This window comes from Crocodylus siamensis, chromosome 5, assembly GCF_052110815.1.
Source record: "Crocodylus siamensis isolate JL-2025a chromosome 5, ASM5211081v1, whole genome shotgun sequence".
NCBI lineage: Eukaryota > Metazoa > Chordata > Crocodylia > Crocodylidae > Crocodylus > Crocodylus siamensis.
Window position 1 is genome coordinate 121,949,111 of NC_143399.1, and position 15,826 is coordinate 121,964,936.

General features: G+C 39.9%; 1 protein-coding gene across 1 annotated transcript; it reads left to right on the forward strand.

Moving 5' to 3' along the window:
- Positions 1-478: 478 nt before the first annotated feature.
- SFRP4 (secreted frizzled related protein 4) lies at positions 479-15,609 on the forward strand. The gene is made up of 6 exons (XM_090050111.1): positions 479-950; positions 2,642-2,722; positions 2,822-2,887; positions 6,445-6,643; positions 11,412-11,475; positions 12,838-15,609. Exons 1-6 carry the CDS (start codon positions 518-520, stop codon positions 13,024-13,026), a joined length of 1,032 nt encoding a protein of 343 aa, XP_089906237.1. The 5' UTR covers positions 479-517; the 3' UTR covers positions 13,027-15,609.
- Positions 15,610-15,826: the final 217 nt, after the last annotated feature.

A 15,826-nucleotide genomic window follows, 5' to 3' on the forward strand; every position in this document is an offset into this window, starting at 1 on the left:
GGGAAGCACTTGCTTTTCTTTTACTTCCCCCCCGCCTTATTTTTCTTTTCTTTTCCCTTTCTTTTCTTTTTTTCCTTTTCTTTTGCCTTTCTTTTCTTTTCTCCTTTCTTTTGCTTTTCTTTTCCTTTTGCTTTTGTTTCTTTGCTTTTCCCTCTTCCCTTTTCTCTTTCTTTTATTCTCTCCTCTCTTCCTCTGGCAGGAATTTATTGCACGGCTCCAAACTGCAACACACTGAGAAGCGTAGTGATGTCGCCGGGGGATTAAGCCGAGTGAGTGGAGGTGATGTCACTGTGTCTGAAAAGAAACACACACATCCCAAATGAATGATGCTGCCAGAGAAGCAGGCTCAGCCCCCACGTCACCCGGGGCACTGGTATAAATCCGGCCCTACCCTCTGCATGGCTGTCCGCGGATGCCGTGAGCCCGGAGGCGAGAGGACCGCTCCGGGGCCCGAGCTCGCGTCGCCCTTGCGGGGAGCCCGCCGGGAGCCAGGAGGAGCTGAGCGGCGGCCGGGCAGATGCTGGCGGCGCTGGCGGTGCTGGCGCTGGGGCTGCGGGCGGGCGCGGGCGCCCCGTGCGAGGCCGTGCGCATCCCCATGTGCCGGGCCATGCCCTGGAACATCACGCGGATGCCCAACCACCTGCACCACAGCACGCAGGAGAACGCCGTCCTGGCTAGCGAGCAGTACGAGGAGCTGGTGGCCACCGGCTGCAGCCCCGTGCTCCGCTTCTTCCTCTGCGCCATGTACGCGCCCATCTGCACGCTGGAGTTCCTCTACGACCCCATCAAGCCCTGCAAGTCCGTGTGCCAGCGCGCCCGCGACGGCTGCGAGCCGCTCATGAAGCGCTACAACCACAGCTGGCCCGAGAGCCTGGCCTGCGAGGACCTGCCCGTGTACGACCGCGGCGTGTGCATCTCCCCTGAGGCCATCGTCACGGACCTGCCGGCGGGTGAGGCGGGGGCGCGGGCGCGGGCGCGGCGCTGGGGCAGCACCCCTGGCTCAGCCGGCAGGAGGACCTCTCCCCTCACACAGCCAGCGCTGGCAGAGCCGCTCTCCTGGGGCGCAGCTTCGCCCGCTTGCCAGCCTTTTTTGTACCAGGTCCCACTTGTTCACATCCGTGCCCAGTCCCCTCGCTCCCGCCCCTGGTCTCCCAGTGTTGGGGAACCAGTGCGGTAGCAGAGGGGGGCGAGTAGGGTGGCCATCACAGGGCGCTTAGCCACATTACACCTCTCCTGTTCCCACATTGCACTTTTCCTGTGTTGTCCGATTGTCCTCCGTCCTCTACTGAGACAAAACCCAGCACCTTTATGTCTTCTACTTTTCTCAAGTGAAAATTCACAGTGTCCCTTCAAGATAAAAATAGAGGACATACAGGCACCAGGTTTCGTATCTATAGAGAACAGGGCCGGCCCACAATTCTTCGGGGCCCCCTGCAAGAAAGTTTTGGGGCCCCTGCCCCAAAGAAGCTGCCAGCAGAGGCGGGGGAGGCAGGGAGAGGTATGGCGAGCGGCCGGATGCAGGAGGCCACTTAGCTCTGGAGTCCCCTGCGGCCGTAGGTTTCACAGTATAGGATGGGCTGGCCCTGATAGAGGACAGAGTAGCAGAAAATGTAAATGTCCTCTATGATGGCTACCCTAGGGGCAAGCCAAAACAAAAGGGCGCCAACAGGTGCTGCTCAGCTGGGACAGGACACAACCATGAGCAGCTCATTTGGGGAGACATGGAAACAGGGGAAGGGCAGTTCCTGCCTCTGCGTTCACTCCCGGGCTGAGGGTAGGCTGCCACTTCAGGCTTTGCCCTGGGTGCCAAACTTCATTGCTACAGCACTGAGGGGAACTCTGCCAGCCTGCAAAGGGAAAGCCAAACATTTTTCTCCTTTCAAGGCAAATCCACTTTTAATGTTTGTTAATCCATTTTAAAAGTTTGTTCACAACCCTTTCATATATTCATGGGACCTACTTTCGGGTCACAACCCACAGGTTGAGAAATGCTGATCTGGCCCTTCTTCCAAACATCTCTGAAACTCCAAGACAAATCCAGCTAGGTAAAGAGCCATTGGCTTCCCCTTGGTAGGGCCCCGAGAAGCAGATCAGGGAGAAGAGCTGCCCTCTCCTAGTGCCTCTTACTAGCCTGGAAGATGGGAGCTAGGGGCAAGCTGGCAGCGTGGTGAGTCCAAGTATGCCCTATGTCCATGAAACCCTAGCTGAACTCCTGCCAGCATCACTGGCCACTTAATGCAGCTTCTAGGGACCCACTGGCAGTCCCCAGCTGAAACCCTGTCGGCATCACTTGATGCAGCTTCAAGGGCTGTTAGGGCAAGCAGGGGACCTCCCGCAGACAAGCGCTTCCAGGGATGATGGAGCCAGCAGGCTGATTGCAGGAGATGACTATTGTAGAAGCTAAGTAGGATGCCTGTGGGTTTCTTTTTCATAGAATCATAGAAAAATAAGACTGGAAGGAACCTCAGGAGGTGGTCATCTAGTCCAGTCCCCAGCTCAAGGACAGATCATCCCTTTCTAAAGTACCTGCACAACTTTCAAAAATTATTTTAATCTGTTTATTCACAATGGGGCTTTTCTTTGTTGTCATGTGCTGGGTTCTTGGCATGGCTTGAGTGCAGTTTCTATCTTGTGTTTTCAGATGTGAAGTGGATGGATTTTACTCAGGATGTGATGGTCCAAGAAAGACCTCAAGAATTTGACTGCAAGAATGTAAACCATGGTGCGTCTCCTACTGATTCATCACTCCCTTAAAAAAATCCTATGCTTGACATAGTGTCAATTCACATTTTCCCTATGCTTTTTTCCTGTTTGTTTAAAGATCGCTGCAAGTGCAAAAAGATAAAGCCAACCCTAGCAACATACCTGACCAAGAACTACAGCTACAGTAAGTGCAGCAGGGAAATCATGTCAAAGTTTCCTTGAGGGGGTTTGAGATGGGGAGGGGGTGAGGCATGATAAGAGTTTAAAATAAATAGGTATTTATTATTTATTCTCTCTCACAATACAAGAACTAGAGGGTCATAACATGAAACTAGTAGGTGTATGCTTCAAACTAACAAAAGGAAGTTCTTTTTCACACAGCGTGTGAACTCATTAAAGCATGGAATTCATTGCCACCAAATATTGTGGAAGCTGGCAGTTTAGCCAGATTCAAAATGGGACTGGACAAATTCTTGGAGGAAAGGGGCATTAGTAGCTATTGAACATGGGAGTTATGGATACAGGCTCCGAATCAGAATTTCCTAGACCTTAAAATGCTGGAAGCTACAGGGAGAAAGGATCAGTGAAAAAACACACCCCGGTCCTACCCAGTTTACTCTCCCTTTTCTCATCCACTCTGCTACTATGACACAGAATACTGGGCAAGATGAACCTATGGTCTGGCCCAGTAAATGGCAGTTCTTATGTTCTTACAGGTTTTTTTTTTCAGCTGCTGTGTTTGGTATTATTGCGTTATGAGGGCAAATAATTTAAAACGAAAAGAAGCGGGTCTATCAATTGTAGCAAACCAATAAATTAGTCATAAATGCACACCATTCTCTGAGACTATAAAAAATTGTTTACCTTGGAAACATCTCACTTTGTTTTCCTTAAAATAGCAAATAGCAAATCTCTAGAGCTTTTCAGTCATTAAAACTCACCAGGGTGGTGCAGTGTTTCTATAATAAAAGATTTTCCTAATACAATTTAGTGGGACAACGAGATTGTTTAGAAGAATTGAGAGGAAAAAAAGTCTGTTACTATATTAACAAATTTACCTGAGGTGATTAATGTATTTAGATGCACAAAACAGCTGGAGACTTTGAGGATGGCAGTGTTTATTTTTCTTTGTCAGGGAAACTGGAATCTTTTTTGGCCATGTAAATACAATTTTGCAGTTCCAACCAGCTGAAAAGAGTTTATATGAAAGGAATGAAAGTGAAGAGGCAAGGAAAGCTAGAAAAGCAACTTTGTTATTTACTTACAAATTATGTCATAGACTTATTTTCGGTCATCATAAAATTTACTATATTTTGCATGCTAGCCATTACAATCATATGATCAGATACTCAAGTTGTGTCAGTTGCTAGAGATCATTTAAAGTCAATGTTGCTGTAACAGTTTTTACCAGCTGAGGACCTGGCTCATGACTTTTATTATACATGGCATGACACAGAGGCAATATACATGTTTTGATCTCTAAAAATAATTTCTAAACACAAGTTAGTAAGAAAAACTATTTATATTTTTTACCTTTTAGTAATAAAGTCTGTAAAATCAACAGTGGATTTCTCATGTACTAATATAATTTATAACAATCTACAGGTGCTGTTTCTGGGAGGGGTGTTACTGGAATTCATTTATTACAAAATATGGATGTTAGGTTTTATTACAATAAACATTATAACATGATATATTTGTATCAGATTACATGATCAGGTTAGTTGCTTACATCTTCAAGGTTTAAACAAACACTTACGTGAAGTCAGGAGGCCCTTCGTAAAAAGAAATGGGCATTTACCATTGGTAAACGCATTTGTATTAAATCATTGCACTTTGGTGAAGCTAAGGCTATGAACTGGTAGAACACTGAACTTCTGCATTATCTGCATTTGTCTAAAATGCATGAAAAAGCAGCAACTTAAAATGACTGTACTTTAAGCAACTTAACATGAAATGTGCTTCAGCATGAGTTTATCTGAATGAAGCTTGCAGATTCATGTTCTGCCTTTAGAGAAACTGAAAGCATCACATTGCATTCATTATGTCTACAATCAAGATTTTAGCTTTGAGGTTCTTAGAGTTCCTTTTCCAAAATCAATAGGTAATTTACTATCAGAAGAGGAATAGGGAGAAAATACAGGGGAAATATCGAATCAAATTCTTATTTTGCTGAAAATCTGGTTTAGAATAATATATATAACCAACATATCTTTCTGATGATTTGGGCCAGGCTGTTAAAAACAAACAAACAAACAAAAAAATCACAATGAACCAATCACAACTGGTTAAATACAAAAAAAATCACAATTGGTTAACACAATTGGCTTTTGTTCTGATTTTATTTTATTTTTTTTAAACTGTTCCCAGCAACAAAATGCTTTTTTAGGAAGTATATAATAAGTTTTTACCTATAATAAGTCTTTACCTATTTTCATTTGATACAAGTACTAAACCTAATATTTAGTGCAGTAACTATGGCACATTAATGAATGTGTAGACCTGCCCAGTCTCTGTCATTTGACTTCCCTGTTCTTCTATTTTTCCTCATGCTGGACTCACCTGAGTGCTGAGTCCTGTAAAAGAAGTCTTTCAGTAAGAGCCAATCCTTCCCCACTCACTCAAAAACACCTGTCACTTTCAATAGGAATTTTGTGTATGTGAAGAAAGCACAAGCTGGCTTGGAAAATGTGTCATCTGATACAGGCGTTTCCCATCAGTCTGATGGCAGCAGACTTTCTATTTTCCATTCATAATAGAGATGATAAAATGGCAAGATCTTCCGTAAAATATCTTGCTGTATTTCTGGAATTTACCAGTTACTAATGCAGTTTATTGAGAAAATAACTTTCTGAAAAGGATTTGCAGGCTCTTCTTAAAACCCCTGATGTAAGTTTGATCAGAACCCTCTCACTGAAGGAGTGAATTGCCTCTTTTAAAATCTATGAAGTTTTGCAGTGTTCTTCAGATGCTTAGCAGTACAGAACCCAAATGTCACCATGTGTTTCTCCTTTCTACAGCTAGGGAAACAAGTTTCAGTGACTATTTAATTTGTGTACCTGTTCTCTTAAAATATAATCCAATATCAAGGCAGGATAATGCTTTTGCAAGAATTTTTCAATGACTTTCATTTAAAGGAAGAAACAGTATTAACTATGTACATTTTGAAACCCCTTAGCTATGTACGCTACTTTTTATTTAGACCCATACTCATTTTTAAGGCATCTGAAATTCTTAACATACACCTTGAGGTTTTGACAATCTCATTTCTAGACATAAGCTAACCTTCAGAAGTTTGAATGGTTTTATTATTGAAAGGACAATGGGTTTCATAGTAAATCTCTATGTCATAATGTAAATATGTCAAAGTAACCATAAATAATAATATGTTGGGAATGAACAAACAACTTACTTCTGTGAGTTAGAATCGTTGGAGGCCACGGGGTTGTCTATAGTGGGTTGTCTATAGGGTAATGGTTTGCAGGATAGGAACGAACCAGCAACAGGGACATGCTCAACTTTATGTTTTGAGAATCAGGTTGAAAAGCCAGTTAGAATCAGGTTCCTGTGCCCTGGGCCATGTGCATACACACATAAGAAGAAATGGTTCTTGCCTCAGTTTACAACTTAAGCAGGAGCTTATATGATATGAAAAAGCTTTATTTAGTTTTAAATTATATTTCCTGAAATCCTGAGTATTCCTTAAATCTTGTCCTTGCTTATATACTTTTCAAACTGCAGTTATTCATGCTAAAGTAAAGGAAGTGGAAAGAAGGAGCTGCAATGAAGTAACGACAGTGGTTGAAGTGAAAGACATACTGAAGTCCTCAACACTTATCCCTCGGTCACAAGTGCCTCTTATTACAAATTCATCCTGCCAGTGTCCACCTCTTCAACCAAAGCAAGATGTCCTGATCATGTGTTATGAATGGCATTCCAGGTAAGAAACTATAGTGTTGTACAAGGATCTATTTAATCAAATTTAAAAGAAAGGGGACAAATAGTGGAAATATATATAATCCCTGCAAATCCATGATTTCAGATAGCAACAGGTAAATATGTGCTTGTGGTTGAAGTCAAGGTTGTTTGGAAACTGTGTACACTGGATTTTTGTGGGACAATATTGTTAATTGAAAATCCAAAATGTAAGGATCATAGAACAGTTACATAAAGAAGTTTAATGGGTTATGTATACTAACCTCTATGTAGTTAGTATAAAGATTATATTAATTATTGGAGTAACTTTATTAAAACTTAACAAAGATTTTTGTACAAGTTCATATTAATAATATTTTAAATTTACATAGCATCTTTTCCCTAAGGATCTGAAAATACTTTAAGATAAGTTAATTTTTAGGAAATCTTTGTTGCAATGCCAAATTTTATAGACAGGGGCTGTAAGGCACAGATGGGTGAAAAGAATCACAAATTAGATGTGTCAAAACTGAGTTTAGAACCCAGTTTTAACCTCCAACTTTTTCCTGTGGCATGACCTCTAGGATCTCATATGTATAGGAAATTTTTATTATCACAGACAGATTGCAATCTGCTTTTCAATTACAATGGAAAAACAAACAATTCAGCAAATATGTTGTGGATGATTTGTAAAGGGCATTGAGGTTTTTAATTTCATATACTGAACTAAAATGCATTTGAAAAAAGAAAGCACAAACCATTATATGTGTTTCCTGTTGAACTCACTGGTATGTAAACAGAATGGTTTCATTTACAGTGGCTTTTTCAAATGTCAGAAGTCATAATGAGTGAAATCCTGGCTCCAGGGAAGTCAATGGCAAATCACTGCTTGACTTCAATGCGGCTAGGATTCTACCTTGTAATTTGTTCTGGACAAAATGTAAGCCCTTAAGAATATATCATGTTACAACTTCATTCATAGTAAGCATGACTAGTACAGCGTACTTAAGTATTATATTAGCTTCATTCTCCACTGTCTTGAACATGGCTGCAAATGCTGTCAGCACAAGTAGCATTTTATACCCATTTTGCACTGATGCACAGGTAACAAGGCAGTTGGAGAATTGGGCCCTATATGAGACAGTACAGATCCTTGCTTAGCAGTTAAGTATCACATTAAATTGTGCTTATTGATAGCACCGTGTTGCTTTATTCAGCTGGCTAACACGTGTCTTAGCTGAAATCTACGAAGTCTGAAAAAAGATAGTATTATATTGACCAGGAAAGTCAATAGCTATTAGGTTCCATATCTCATGAACAAGTAAGGCTTGAAAGGGGTGCTGCATAGAAGTGTGGAGAGTTGGAAATCCCAGTGTTCCAAAGTGACAGCATACTTATGTCTAGACTGTGACATGTTATACTTTAAGGAGGTGAGGTTGTGATTTTAGGTGAAAATATTTTAGACCTTTTCTGAAGCTTCCAAAATTTTGTTACTATTGTTTTCACTTTTTGAGGCCTGTCTTTCTTATTATATTGTACTAATGCTAGCCAACTTTACAGGATGAGATATACCATATATCTTTAATATTTCTGAAACATTTGTAAAATAGTTATATAAGATAAACAAACCATTAGACAAAGTAGTATCATATCAAGTCTTTATACCTCCATAATTTACTTGTGCTTAGGAACAAAGAAGCACAACGATTGTAATACTGGGTCAGATCACTGGGTCAGCTAGCTTAACAAATTGTGTGAGATACTAGCCTATACTAGCTAACATACTAATCACAAACAAATACCAATGAAATCAGTATATCAGAGTGCACAGTATGCATGGTAGAATTTCCCAGCTGAAGTGGCAGGTGATGGATCATGGGAGCCACATAAATTCAGAACCAGTATTTCCCACCAGTTTAATCCATGTGTTCCAGCCAGTACTGAGTCAGGCTACAGGCCAGCTCCGACATTTGACATTTCGAGTCATCCAGTTTCTAGCTTTCCTTGCAGTGGCTGAAATAATTGGGCCTTGTATTGTCTTACATAGCAAGAATAATTTATTTACCTTCATGCCATATTTACTTGAATACAAGATGAGGTTTTTTCCCAATCAGCATAGGGGAAAAAGCCCCTTGTCTTCTATTTGCATACAAAGAAAACTCTTTAAACATGTTGTTTGTCATTAAATTGCTTTCAAAAGCAGCATGAGCCCAGTAATAGAAACCAATTATGAAACGGATTCTTTGCAGCCAACACTGAGCATGACTATAAAACACATGGCCCAGATTGGGCAAGCATACTGATAAAAACCTACTGCTAGGATAGGATAGTGCAGTTCATCTGAATAATATACCATTTCCATGGAGTGAAGTCCTCCTCAGTTCCAGCTTTTTCAAGTCATGGTGGGCCACTACACTAAATACATTTTTTACTTCCTCTACACTCCTGCATCTGAGCTGCAGTGTTCTTTCCCATTTCCAGTGATTCCTGTATCTTTGTCAGCCTTAAATGTCTGGCAAACATCATCAGAGAGTTCCAAATAGGCCACAAACGGTTCACCCAGAATCCCTATGTTGCCTCTCAGCCTGTCACATATAATTAGTGCAGTTCCCCTCCATGTGGTGGAGGTGGACCAGGTTGCCCTGCACCTCATCTGCATATATTTTTTTGGAGATCCTAAAACACCTAGTTCCAGTCATGAGTGGGACGCTATTTAACACATGGATCCTTTGTTGGGGATATCTGGAGTATATATACATACTGAGCCATGCTGTGAGGTCACCCTGGCTTCAAATGCTCTTGACTCTGCTGGGGCCCAGTCCAAAGAACTGTATGGTAAATCATGAGCCTTTTGGGTTTGAACTAATATCATGCATAGTTTGTACTATATATATATATGTAGGTATAAATATGCTTCTTAAAAGTATGTTTATGGGGTACCTGTGCTAAAACTTGCAGCAGTTTCAGAAAAGGTAAAATCGTCAGAATTTTGCATGAACTAAGTTTATGGGTATCTGTACTACAGGTACAGGTCTAGGGGCATGTCTATATGAGATCTTTACTGCAGAGTGGGCTAATTAGCTCCACATTAAATGTCATGCATCTACATGTATGTATGCTATTAGGCTGGAGTAAACTGATTAACTCTGTACTAGGATAGTACTTGCAAATGCAAGTACTATCCTGCTGTGGAGTTTTTTACACCATAGCAGCATACGTGTAGATGCTGCCCCAGCTGGCTGGGGCATGAGGGTACTTCAGTGCCAGCTAGCCATGTACTGGAGCACTCTCATGCCCCAGCCTGTCCCTCCACAGCATACTGAGCCAGGGGGAGCAGCCCTGGGCTGACAGGGTAACCCCCCCAGTGCCTCCTGCCATATGGGTGCATGTGTAGATGGGAGCAATAAACCCCAGTGCAATATGCACAGGGTTTATTGCTTCACATTAACTGCACGTGTAGATGCTCCCAGTGTTTTCAGATTTTGTCCTCACTTCCATATTCTCAAGGAGAGCAGGGTCTGACTGTAAGGAGTAGGGAAGGATCGGGGAGAAAGATGATGGGACAGAGGGCAAGTGAGCTACCTGACCCCCCAGATTTATTTTTTCTGCTGTAGCAGTGGGAGAGGGATAAAATCAAGTCAAGCCTCCAATAATTAGATTCTATACCTGAAAAATTATAATAAGTTTATACATTTTCTATATATAGAATCTAATTATTGGGGGTTGTCTCATATTCTAGTAAATACAGTATTTGATTGATATTTGTATCAAACATGTATCACAAGGGATATGATTGGCATGGGCCTAGATAGCCAGCCCATTGTTCTTCTCTACCCATGGTCAAGCCAGGGTAATTTTCATCTACAGAACACCTGCAAGTAAAAATGGAGGCTCCAAAATTTTTTCTTAGGTGCTAGACAGTAGCATAACTAGGGCAAGGCCACTGGGTGTTGACCATGAGGGGGTGCCAGAATCCCTTCATCCCCTGTTGTTAGTCTTTGTTGTGGCAGAGGAAGCTCTGCACTGCACCAAGCAGTATGTCTGGGGGTTGAAGGATGGTGAGTGGGGCAAGTTGAATAGTGTTCCTTTCCCCCACTGGGAGCCTTTGCAGCAGTGGGGAAGGCCTGCAGTGGGGAAGGCCTGACAGCACTGCACCCAGCAGTGTATGGTGGGGTGGGGGGGAGTAAGTGTGTTAAACAGAATGCCATTCCTTCGCCCCAGGAAGGCTTTGCCAGAAGAGGCAGAGTCTGGCTCCTAACTTATATGTACTGGGGGGAAAGGGGAGGGAGTAAACGGGGCACCAAGATCTGTTTTAAGGAAGGCCAACCATGGGAGCTGTCACTCTGATGCTAAGCAGTAGCAGCAGCGGCCCAGGAAGGTAAGACTTCCCTTCCCTTCCCTTCCCCCATACTACTTCCCCCACCCCATCTACCATGGTTGGTATACACCCCACCTTCAACCCTGCTCCAGGTACTCAGCGAACTTGCTATGCCACCAACCACTAGGTATTAGATATGCCAGGCTGTCCTGTTTGAGTTACAAAGGCTTTAGAAGAAAAACATGTATGTTAAAAAAACCTGTTTGTTTGTTTGCTTGTATAAAATTTGAATTTAGGCTCAATTTGTTTGGACTGGAAAATATTTGGAAAATATTTCTTGTCTATAGTAAATCAATTGCAACAATGACTGACTAAGTATGTAAAATTAAGTATTTTATGTTTTAGGTACTGATATGCAGGAAACTAGATATTTGTATTTTTAACATAGAATGTTTGTGCTCATTGAAATTTGCAGGCTGATGCTTCTTGATGGCTGTTTAGTTGAAAAATGGAAAGATCAGCTAAATAAAAGATTCAAGGTAAGCATAACCAATTAAACAAATTCTACATAGGCTGCCTGGAATAATATAAGACTTTCTGTTGGTCTGTAGAACTTCTTAGGAATTATGCTAGATATTTTGTCAGCTTAGGAAAAGCAGCACACGTCCTTCTGCTAAAATGTTCAGCACCTTACATAGTTATTTGCCTCACTTATCCAAAACAGCCTGGTTATTTCCTGCCTTTCCTTACCCAATAAAAAGGAGAAACTAGAACATAAACTCAACTTTGCTACATGATGATGTTTCAATATATTCTTTAAAAGGGTTGGGTTGCTCTCTGTTTACCTGAAACGAAATCAAATGGGTATATTCTGTGTGAGTTTGTGCCGAATTATGTAAGGACTGAATTAAGCACAGGCTCAGACCTGGATGTTCAATTTAAAACTTTTATTGTTTCACAAAGTCATAAACTAAGGAGGTCTGTTGGTTCACGAGGTTCCCAAATCAAGCCCTGGCTTTCTAACCCGGAGGCTAGGTGCGGCTGCCTGATTCAGTAGTCTCAGAACTGGTGAACAGCTCATTTAAAAGGAGTCCCTTATCTTTTTTTAGACAAAAGATACAAAACTGTCCACACTCTGACAGTGAGGCATCTAACATAACTTTACTATTACTTATATATGATAATGTATACATATACATTTCTAATTCTTACTTCTGTTGGTTACTAGTGAACTCATCTATATTATAATATCAGGTGATACTCTCTTTATTATAATCTTTACACTTCTTATGTTAATTTCTAATGACCTAACTATAATATTTTCCAGACTCTGCTTGCATAACACAAAGTTAATTTTTATTTTTGCGGTTCAGCCATGCGGTTTCCGTCAACAAAAAAGCTGCTTGCTTGCAATTTTTAGCATAAAGTCAGCATTCCTATTCAAGGGTCAGATGGTGATTATCAGAATGTCAGTCGCTAACTTCTCAACCTCCTTGAAGCATTCTGGGAGTTTCAGTGCATTGTTAATTATGCTAGGCCTTACTTAGCATAACCACTATCTCATATATTCTATAAAGCAAATAATCAATTGGTTAGTGTAAGTCAATTGGTCCTCCAAAGAGGTCTGTACACCCAGATTCTTATGTTTAGGGAAGTCCCACTGATTTCATTTAACTCTTAAGAGGGCATCACTGAAATCAGTGGAAACTTGCGAAGTGCAAGGAACCTGGGATCAGAACCTTTACTTTTGACAGTGGTGATATATTGTAAGCAGTGGTGAGTAAACTACTAAGTTCTTGAAGCAGCTTTAGTATCAACAGTTGAACTTATTTTTTATCCATAGCTTTATATTGTGACATTTTTCTCTAACTCAGCATTTTGTCTTGAAATTATTTCTCTAGAGGTGGGAACAGAGACTGCAAGAACAAAAGCTGCGAACATCCCAGAATAAAAATCAAAATGCTGGACGCAGCGGTCGGAGTGGTCCACCAAAACTCGCCACCAAAATCACTAGCCCAGTGCTTGGAGTCCCCAAAAAGACCAATAAAATTAGAAATGACCAGAAAGAACCAACCCCTAAAAAAGTATGAGCAATACATTTCCTAGAGGAAAGACTTTCTTGCATGATGAAGATCACAAGCTGGCTTGAGTGGCAAGTGTATTATCTCAGAACTCATCAGCCTAAAAATACACTGCAGTATTCTGCATAGACATTTTTGCTGCACTTTAATTTTCCAAGTTTGCTTTTCATTTAAAGCCACTGCAAGCCATAGAGTATAGGTTTGCACTAACGTGTAGGCGTCTTAAAGCTGATTGATCAAGTTTATCTTTCTCAGAGTATTTGAATGCATAATTTACCAATAAGCATCTGGATATGCATTATGATTTTTTCTGCGTGCACAAGAAATATGCTTACACTGTTAGTATTTGAATTGTGTGTGTCTGTGTAGCAAAAGCATGTTGAAATCAAATGTAATTTTTATCATACTTCAGGCTGGCTTCTGTCGTTATAAAATTCATATTTAAACATCTAGTTGAAAATCAATGTTTTTTAAGAACAAATTAAAGTGAAGCAGAACAGTAGAATGTTCAAATATGACATTCACATTTGCCATTTGCTGGAATGGGCTCTTCTATGAAAAGTGATTTTAAAACATAGGAAGGAAAACATGCAATTCTAAACATTGCCCACAACTACTCTATAGCCCTGGTATTTAAGAATTTTTTTTTACCACCAGAGATCTGATTTTAAGTCTTGCTCTGATCACAGAAGAAAATGAAAATTGCTTGCTTGTTCCTATTCTTAAGCCCCTCAATTAGCTACTAAGTAGAACTCTGCAAAACTGGAAGGCAATCTTCTTTGATAAATGTTCTGTATTGGTTAAATTCTAGGCAAATTTAATTAAGTACTGGTTAAATTCTTTGCCAGAGCAGGACTTTAAGTAGTAGTAAATAGAGTATAAATTATACTGGCACAACTCTGAGCTACAGTGTATACTGCTCCTGCTTGCATTCTTCTTGGCTCAACCTAGTGCAATTAGGGCAGTTTTGTTTGTTAATACTCATTTAACTCTATTGCACAATGAAGATTTGGCTGAAAAAATGTTTTTGTTAAAGGCTTAATACTCCTGACCTGTTTAAGTTATGAGAGTTCACACTACACATCTTAAGAGACTCACTTTTTTCTGGCAAAAAAACCCAAGACAGACCAGACTTGACATTCCTGATATTTCTGAGTTTTTGTTTTTAAAGAATAACAATAATAACAAAAACACTATTCTACAAACAAGCAAGCAGGCAAGCTTTAAGGTTAACCTAAATAACATGTTTTATCATGCCAAAACTAGCATGTTGGTCTAAATTACTGAAATAATACTAATAAGAATTGTGCGTGTATATACAAGGAAAGAATTGGTTGTGTTAATTTGTTAATACAAAATGTTCTAACACTACCACCAGCATTTTGAAAGAGAAGGCATAATTTCCTTAGGAAAAAAATCAGTTAAATGACTGAATCAAGGAGACAGATGCATTTCAGAAGGATGGCTATAAATACAACATGCAATATAATACTGAAAAATATTAAACCACTTTATGGTTGGACAATTTAAGAACTCTTGGTGTCAAGAGTACCCAACACCTACTAGACTTCTTAACCAAAAAGAAAAAAAAAACCCCCTAGGTATAATTTAGTATACAACAAAGGCAAGATGCCCAAGCCAATCAAATAATACCCAACTAGACCATTTATTTTCATAGCCATGCATCAAAATGCCAATGCAATAGGTTCATTTTGCTTGCTGGCAGGCACATTAACATTTGTAGACTTTTATGTGTGTAGTTTCCACCTGCAATAGATGTGGACACACCTATAGAAATGAAGCAATGACAAACTCTAGCCATAATGTTGAAGTATAAGCATCTTAATTCAGCCGACTCCTGCCATCAGTTGTTTAAATATGGGAGTACATTACTATGGAATATCTAAAAAATTGGTCCTAAATCCACATTAGACTCTTGGACTCTTGTAAAATAAAACTTCAATGGATTTAATTGGGAACTGGGTGTGTTCATTATCTCTGAAAAATCAGGTCAAACAGGTAGATGCCTAAATATAGATTATGGCTGAAATCTTGAACCAATGAAGTTTATGGCAAAACTCTCATTGACATCAAGACAGCAGGATTTCACTATAAGTGAGTAATAAATTCAATGTCTGAATTTGAAAATGTTGACTCAAATAAACATAAAGCAAAATTACAATATTTTATAAAAACTAAAATATTTTACTGTGTATTGGAGTTCTAAATTTTCATACTATTCACAAATTAAGCCCTACAAAAACCGAGTAAATTAGTATATGTTTAACAATTAAAAAGGACTTTTAATAGTCTTAATGTTACATTGTTGAAATGGCAAATTTTGACATTCTGTTACTTCACTTTAACAAGCTTTATTGTGAGCATATAGTGTGTTGTTTGTTGAATGAAACTGCTGGAACAGCTATTTAGAAATGATAGCAGCAGAACATATTATTTTATATCTGTTAAAATCAAACTTTTATCAATAGCTTTTTTGATATTAAAGAAAAAGTGTAAAAAAGTTTCTACATAGAATTTGCACCGTTCCTTCATACTGTACATTACCATCATTCAGCATTCCACTGTATGGGAATAAATGTTGATGCACCGATCTTAGTGTTTTTGTATTTTTCTATAGATAGTCCCGTGCGTGTATCTTATGCACTTTTAACTTTGACTAAAATTTCACTTTCCTAATCCTTACAATTAGAAATATCTTTGGTAAAAATGTTTGTGACAGAAGGACAGCACTACAAAAAGCAATAGATAATATCCCATAAGGAACAACTGTGTACAAAAAGAGGAGTTG